The 8,698-nt window shown below is 37.3% G+C and overlaps 1 protein-coding gene across 1 annotated transcript in view; it reads left to right on the top strand.

Annotated features, from left to right (window-relative positions):
* The window catches only part of RTCA (RNA 3'-terminal phosphate cyclase), a 26,284-nt gene extending 18,452 nt beyond the window's left edge, over nucleotides 1-7,832 (top strand). The window contains exons 8-10 of the mRNA XM_023509872.1: nucleotides 2,162-2,256; nucleotides 4,339-4,443; nucleotides 7,452-7,832. Of these exons, the coding sequence (XP_023365640.1) occupies nucleotides 2,162-2,256; nucleotides 4,339-4,443; nucleotides 7,452-7,553 (302 nt within the window). The 3' untranslated portion in view covers nucleotides 7,554-7,832. The remainder of the gene's footprint in view (nucleotides 1-2,161; nucleotides 2,257-4,338; nucleotides 4,444-7,451) is intronic.
* The last annotated feature ends 866 nt before the right edge of the window (nucleotides 7,833-8,698 follow it).

The raw sequence follows: 8,698 nt of genomic DNA, 5'->3' as shown, positions 1-8,698 counted from the left end.
GGGGGGGCATAATACTAATAAGCAAAATTCTCATACTTTCTTCATTCTGTTCAATTGCCACAGACTGCTAGTAATGGCTGATAATCGCATAGATCCATTCATACCACTGTTCACTATTAAGGGGGAAGGGAAGAATGTGAATGGGCGCCTGTAGTCCCAGCTGTTTGGGAGGCTGAGGCAAGAGAATCACTTAAGCCCAAGAGTTTGAGGTTGCTGTGAGCTGTGACGCCACAGTACTCTACCCAGGGCAATAGCTTGAGACTCTGTCTCAAAAAAAAAAAAAAATTTAACATAAACTTTGTCTTAGGTGCAAAATTATTTAAAATATTTTATGAACTTACCTTCAGATTACCTATATAAGGTATATATAAAGCAGAAAGGGGGCTGGTTTTTTGCTTATGCCTATAATCCTAGTACTTTGGGAGGCCGAGGTAGGTGGATTACCTGAGCTCATGGGTTGAAGACCAGCCTGAGCCAGAGTGAGACCCTGTCTCTAAAAATAGCTGGGCATGATGGCAAGCGCCTGTGGTCCCAGCTACTTGGGAAAGAGGAAAGAGACTTGCTTAAGCCCAAGAGTTTGAGGTTGCTGTGAGCTGTGATGTAAGGGCACTCTACCAAGGGCGACAAAGTGAGACTCTCAAAAATAAAAAACAAACAAAAAATGAATTTCATGTTTAAACTTGGGTCCTATCACCAAGGTATTTGATTACAATATGGATATGCAAATATTCCAAAGTCCAAAAAACTCCAGAGTCTGAAACACTTCTGGTCCCAAGCATTTCAGATAAGGGATACTTAATCTGTGTTAGTATTAATAACTTTTTATGTATTGGTCTTGTTAATGGATGCATTATAAAAATATTATCTCTAATTTCTATAACAACTTTGCAATGTGCTTAGCATCGTCATCTCCATCTAGAAGAAATGTTAGAGGCTAAGGAGATTACCCAAGAAGTCAAGATGCAAACCACATATTCCAAACCCTTTATCCAGGCATGCAAATACTTGGTCAATTGGTGGTGATGTAAGAACATAAGAGTATAAATTTATTGCACTATATTATAACTGCTATAAGGAAAAATATTAATGGTTAAAATTCTGAAATGTCCACTTTTTGGAAAATTTTATAAGATACATATATAATTAGATACATTTGCAAATATGAAGTAGAAGCAAAATTAAGCACATTCTCATTATTTTGAAGACATCTTTGCTGGGTATGTGACTCACACCTAGTGCTTTGGGAGGCCAAGGCAGGAGGATTGGTCAGGAGTTCAAAGCTAACCTGAGCAAGAACAAGACCCTGTCTCTACAAAAAAAAAAAAAAAAAATTGAAAAATTAGCCAGGTGTGGTGGTGTGTCTGTAATCGCAGCTACTCAGAAGGCTGAGCCAGGAGGATTGCTCAAGCCCAGGAGTTTGAGATTGCAGTGGGTTATGATGATGCCACTATACTCAAGCTGAGGCAACAGAGCAAGACCCTGCCTCAAACAAAAATAAAAACAAAAACCTTTTTATTTGTAAACAAGGATTTTTTAGAGTGGATACCTTAAAAGAATGCTGTGACATTTCACTCTGTCTAATAGACTGTTTGCTATTCAGTCTTGTGCCAAAGATTTGGTTATATGTGCAGAGGCAGGAAGTAGGGCAAGGGGGTGAGTATTCTGACTTATATTCAAAATAAGATAATACCGGTTCAACTCTTAAAGGGAATAAAACACTGACTTACTTGATCTGAAAATGTTGTATGTATGCTCTCCTATAGATAAACAATTTTCTGACTTAAAAAAAAATCCTAATTTTGATAGAATTGCCTGCAGACTAACTGTAACATGTATAAATCACGAGTTTTAAATTTTGAAATTGGGATATAGCATTAGAGGGCAAGATACTCTGGCATTATAATTAGCATGTTTGTAACAGGGCCAAAGCAGCCTATATTTTCCTACATTAGTGCTTTTAAAGATCTAAAGTATTTGTAAATGCAAGGCTCACAGAAGATTAAATAACTTAAACATCTATTCTGAAAGATGTATTACGCTTCAGAAGTTTAAAAAACGTTTACCATTGCTAACTGGGATTTATCAATTGAATTTTTTTTTTCTTAGTAATAATTTAAAACTTAGTAAGAAGTTTTTTTTAATATTATGCTTATCTTTTAAGGTGTAAATGCAGACAAGGTTGGAATTGAAGCTGCTGAAATGCTACTAGCAAATCTTAGACATGGTGGGACCGTGGATGAGTATCTGCAAGATCAGGTAATATCACTTTAGGATAAAAATCTTATAGATTTAGATGTATGATAATTAGATGGAATATCAATTTTAATAGTTGACTTTCAGCCACTGATTATCAAGTCCTACTTCAGTCATTTTTAAAATTATTTTGTAATTTATATTCACAAAATTTTAGTCTTTATCCTACTTATCTATAGCATTTAATCTCTCATTCCTTCTTGAAATACTTTATTCACTTGATTTCTAAAATACTGTTACTTTCCTATTTTATTGGCCATACTTTCTATTCTGCTTTGCGAGTTTATTGTTATTTTCACCTTCTCAACTTCTACATTTGATGAACTCCTAGGCTCAGGCTCATGCCTTTCTTTATCTACAGCCAGTCCCTCAGTTATTTTGTCCAGTCTCATGGCTTAATTACCATCTGTATGCTGACAATTCCCAAATTTGTATCTCTAGCCCAGGCCTTTTTCCTGAACTCCTCAGCTATTTCATCCCCTATGCCTATCAGCATCTCCACATAGATGTGTCATAGACCTCTCAAACTTGACACATTCACTCACATTGAGAATTGCTGATGTATTATTCCAAATAAGATCTTTTTTATAGTCTATACTTTTATAGATTTTCCATTCTACCATTCTTTTCTCTCCTTAATCTCTCAAGTCAGCACAGTCTCTGCATTTAGAAATGTATTCTCCCGGTTTTGTTGGCCAGTTTCTTAAGATAGGTTCTGTTGGCTTGGTGCCTGTGGCTCAAGTGGCTAAGGTGCCAGCCACATACATCTAAGGTGGCGGGTTCAAATCCAGCCCAGGCCCGCCAAACAACAATGATGGCTGCAACCAAAAAAAATAGCCAGGCGTTGTGGTGGGCACCTGTGGTCCCAGCTACTTGGGAGGTGGAGGCAGAAGATTCGCTTGAGCCCAGGAGTTGGAGGTTGCTGTGAGCTGTGATGCCATAGCACTCTACCCAGAGGGACAGCTTGAGGCTCTGTCTCAAAAAAAAAAAAAAAAGATTCGTTCTGTTATTTCTAGTCTCTTCCTTCTTGCCCAGATCTCCTTTGCACTCCTAGTAATTTTGTATTAGTCTATTTACCTGTTAAAATGTAATTTTGACAAAATGTGATTTTGTCAAAAGAGAGTGGAATAACTTGTCATTAAATATACCAGCTTGTAGGAATAGTTGCTCTAATTATGTATTATATATGTGTGTATATAAAAATACATGTGTAGTATAAAGTACAGATACATAACATGTAAAAGTTATGTATGATAGCTTTCAACTCCATATTTTATTTGTATTAATAAATATTAACTTTAAAAATTCTGTGGGCGGTGCCTGTGGCTTAGTGAGTAGGGCACCAGCCCCATATACCAAGGATGGCGGGTTTGAACCTGGCCTTGGCCAAACTGCAATAAAAAAATAGCCAGGTGTTGTGGCGGGTGCCTGTAGTCCCAGCTTCTCGAGAGGCTGAGGCAAGAGAATCACTTAAGTTCAAGAGGTAGAGGTTGCTGTGAGCTCTAATGCCATGGCGCTCTACTGAGGGCAACAAAGTAAGACTTTGTCTCTAAAATAAATAAATAAATAAATAAAAATTTGATGTCGAGGCAGTGCCCATAGTTCAGTGGGGAGGGCGCCTGCCACATACACTAAGGCTGGCAGGTTCGAACCCAGCCTGGGGCAGCTAAACAACAATGACAATTGCAACAAAAAAATTGCCCGGTGTTGTGGTGGGTCCCTGTAGTCGCAGCTACTTGGGAGGCTGAGGCAAGAGAATTGTTTAAGCCTAAGAGTTAGAGGTTGCTGTGAGCTGTGACACTACGGCACTCTACCGAGGTTGACATAGTGAGACTCTGTCTCAAAAAAAAAAAAAAAAAATTCTGTGTTGAGAACCATAACCAAGCATTTCTGGGTCATATCACAGACTTGGGGTAACACAGGTTTCTGTTATCTTTTAAGAACTTCTGAAAACTTAAAGATAGAAAAATTCTTGTTAGCTATTTTGATTCTAGTAGTATTTTCATTATGGATAGCAGTGGTATTTTAACTTCAAATGTTAGTAAATTTGTGTGAAATTTTTCTTATTTGTTCTTTTTTAAATAGCTGATTATTTTCATGGCATTAGCCAATGGAGTTTCCAGAATAAAAACTGGACCAGTTACACTCCATACACAAACAGCTATACATTTTGCTGAACAACTAGCAAAGGTGAGTATTCCATCAGAAAGAGTAATTGATTTTTATTGTGGCAAATTTTGGGTTAGATTTTAGTGAATAGCAAAATTAATAGTGATCATAAGAGTAAAGAGCGGCAGAGAGATTAATTGGTTAAAAGCCACATAATTTTTTAGTGGTAGAGATGGGCTTTGAGCAAACCTGGGAAAGCATACTTTACAGGCTGTGTTATAACCTGTGTAGTACGGCCTTACAGAGTAAATAAGGATGTTTTGTTATTTACTGTGCTATCCAGTCACAAGAAATTCATAGTTGGCTATAAACATAAATATTTATGTAAAATTTAAAATATTTCACTTTATTCTGTTGGTAGAATATTGGCTGAAATTCTGATATTCACCAGTCCTCTGAAAATTAGAAGAGTAGATTTATAGTTTTTAATCTTTAATAGAAAGATTTATTGTATCAGCTTGTATTCATACCTTTCCTATAAGATTCTTAATTTTTAGAATATGATCAATAAGTATAAATATATATATATAATGTATTTTTTATTTAGTTTTTTTTTTTTTTTTTTGATAGAGTCTCAAGCTGTTGCCCCTGGATAAAGTGCCATGGCATCATAGCTCACAGCAGTCTCCAACTCTTGGACTCAAGTGATCCTTTTACCTTAGTTTTTCTATATTTAGTAGAGATAGGATGTCACTTTTGCTCAGGCTGGTCTCAAATGCAGGAGCTCAAGTAGTCCCTGCCTTAGCCTCCCAGAGTGTTAGGATTACAGGCGTGAGCCACTGTGCCCGGCCAATAAGTATATTTTATCGTGAAACTAATATGATTTCTTATAGAAAATTTAGAACATAGAGGGAAAAACCTGCCTATAATTCCTCCTTGCCAGTAAAACTGCTGTTGACATTTAGGTATTTTCCTTTCCCCTAAATTATTTCTATTTGCATTTCTCACGGTTGACTCCTGCAGCTTAATTTCTTGACTTTTTCAGTAACATGTAGCATATTTCTATTTTGCTATATTTTATAATGTAATTTTATAAAGTAATAAAAACCTTATGACTCAGAATTTCATGAGGGAAGGTACTAATTTTAAACATTTAAGTATAACGAGTGTGCAAGACACAAAGCCCCTGTTGCCCTGCTCCTGTTTGTAGGAGTCTTAATAATATATACTGTTTTTTGGTTATTAGAAAGTATGGATGGATTTTGGTTAAATTGTAGGAAAAGGCTGATGGAAATTGAAGGTTCAGTCTGATCTCAGATTCCTGAGCTCAAGCTATCCACCCAAGTTGGCCTCCCAGAGTACTGGGCTTACAGACATGAGCCACTGCATCCAGCATTTAGCTAGTTTCTTAAGGCTCCTTCTAGCTCTAGATATTTGCACTTAGGTTTATACAGTGTATAGGCTAGAAATGATTTCCATAATTGCTACTTGTGCTTTGCATTTATAGGTGCTTGTAATTTGAAAAATATACATATATACCTATATATATGATGGTTATCTAGCTCAGAATTCAGTGTTTATTCATTCAGCAATAATTTTAAATGTCCACTATGTGTCAGTACTGTCACATAATACTGAAACTGAAAGAATTTGTCAACATTACTATTCAAGAAAGCCCCAGAGTGATGGTTTTCAAATTGTATTTCAGAGAATTCTAAGACTTTAGGTGTACTTGAAATCCCCTTGCCACAGACTCTGTCGACCTACATAGTTGATCTGATTTGGACCCTTTTTTTTTGAGACTAAGTCTGTTACCCAGGCTGGTCTTAAACTCCTGGAATCAAATGATCCTCCTGCCTTGGCCTCCTGGGTAGCTGCTATAACAGTTTTGCCACTGTGCCTGATTAGTTGTTTTGATTTTATTTCAGTTTTGTTAAAACAAATCATGTTTGCTGTCAGAATAATTATGTTCCCAAAATACGGAGATAGAGATCATGTATTTCAAAGCCAACTTTAGTTAATAAGTGAGGTTAAATCTAATAAAGGTGAAGGAAAATATTAATCACCACCACCCCTCCTCCCCACCTACCTTCTCCAAACTAGGTCTTTTTTTTTTTTTTTTTTTTCTGAGACAGAGTCTCACTATGTCACCCTCGGTAGAGTGCTGTGACGTCCCAGCTCATAGCAATCTCTAACTCTTGGGCTTAAGCGATTCTCTTGCCTCAGCCTCCCAAACAGCTGGGACTACAGGTGCCTGCCACAGTGCCCAGATATTTTTTTTGTTGTAGTCGTCATTGATGTTCAGCTGGTGCCATAACCTCTGTGCTACTAGCACTGAGCCTGAACTAGGTCTTTTTGAATAATATATTTAGGGAATTATCAAGGAGAATTTAGGAAATTAAAAGATAATTTGGTACTTGACAAGATAAAAGTACAAATGTTTTAGTTCTATGTTTTAGAAAAATAGGGAGTAGGCTGTGGAGCTACATTATAATAAGCAGTTTGAGATTTCAAAATTAATACTTGCCCAGGCTACATTCGTGGGGTTTCCAATTCAGTGGGTATGGAGGCATATTCTAATAAAACTCTATAGATGTATATACTTTTGAACAAGAACCATAGTTCTTTTTTTTTTTTTGAGACGGAGCCTCAAGCTATCCCCCTGGGTAGAGTGCCATGGCATCACAGCTCACAGCAACCTCCAACTCCTGGGCTCAAGCGAGTCTCCTGCCTCTGCCTCCCAAGTACTGGGACTACAGGCACCCGCCACAACGCCCGGCCATTTTTTTTGGTTGCAGCCATCATTGTTGTTTGTCTGCCCAGGCTAGGGATTCGAAACCGCCACCTTAGGTGTACGTGGCTGGCGCCTTAGCTGCTTGAGCCACAGGCGCCGAGCCAGAACCATAGTTCTAAAACAAAATATTTTGTCTCTAGACTGTTGTATTTCTCATGAATCATTTGATTTTTTTGTCTGTGTAGCTTTCAGTAAAGTGAATTTGACATTAATTCCCTGCCTAGGCTGGGGTGCTAGACTCTTTCCTTTGTCTTTCTTCATATTACTCACATTTTACATACTCTTCTGATTTCAGGCTAAATTTACTGTGAAGAAATCAGAAGATGAAGAAGATGGCTCTAAAGACACTTACATTATTGAATGCCAAGGAATTGGGATGACAAATCCAAATCTATAGGGTATTCACCTCTTAAATGATACCTCAATGATGTATTGCACTAATTCATTTCATAAATACTGTAAAACGATGAATAGGAAGTAACTTATTAAAAGACCTGACTTATATTTGGAGATAAATTTCCATGTTGTAGATGTGCTGAGAGTGTGTGATCTAATTAATCTCACTTTGAATATCTCCTGAGATAAGGACGATGAAATATGAGAGGTGGTGGATATGTGTGATAGCTGACTTCCGTATTAAAGTATTGAAATGAAATATCTTTATACTCGAAGTAAACTTGTTTTTCTTTTTTATGTGATAAAGTCGGAGATATAAATTTGATCTGTAGTTTGTATATAATTTGAAGCTCTTTGAAATGTCATGTAAAATAGAATGAGGCATCCTTATGCAAGTACACTTGCTGTGTCAACATAACATTTACTAGGTGTTGTCTCATGATTATATGTCCCTTCCACCAAGTGGGTACTTGGTAAACATTTATTGAATTTGAATCTGTTGAATCTGTTTTGGAAGTCAAACACTCAGAGTTGCAAAATTTTAATCGTAATTAAGAGTTGACCACATTCAGCCCGAGGTATATTTTTATTTGGCTTGTGGTATTAAACTAATTGAGTGCCTTTAGAACTAGATGTGCTTTCATCATTCTGTATTATCTTAGACCCAGCCTGCTTCCACATTTAGATTACTTCCTGATTTCTGTAGCAGTTGAGGTTGTGACTCAAATGAAACCAATTTGGTATATCAGCTCAATGTGTCACAGTGTAATATAGTGAGGAATTCATTAAACCTGGGTCTGTCTTGGCTTATCTCGGCTTATCTCTTGATGATTAAAGCGTAGTCCAACATGTAGATCCAGAGGATGGTGTGTAATACATTCATGAAATCCTAAATTGGTCATATAGAACAGTATAATGAAAAAAGTTACTCCATCTACATAATCATTATCAGTGATTTTTGTGATCTTGGGTAGTTGGGTTCAGTTTGCTTTAAAAGTGATGACACGGCTCGACGCCTATAGCTCAACCGGCTAAGGCGCCAGCCACGTACACCTAAGGTGGCGGGTTCGAATCCCCAGCCCGGACCCGCCAAACAACGACGGCTGCAACCAAAAAATAGCTGGGCGTTGTGGCGGGCGCCTGTGG

This window comes from Otolemur garnettii, unplaced genomic scaffold (genome assembly GCF_000181295.1).
Source record: "Otolemur garnettii isolate 467f Iridium unplaced genomic scaffold, OtoGar3 scaffold00010, whole genome shotgun sequence".
NCBI classification, from domain to species: domain Eukaryota; kingdom Metazoa; phylum Chordata; class Mammalia; order Primates; family Galagidae; genus Otolemur; species Otolemur garnettii.
This window is presented reverse-complemented; position numbering and strand designations above follow the sequence as displayed.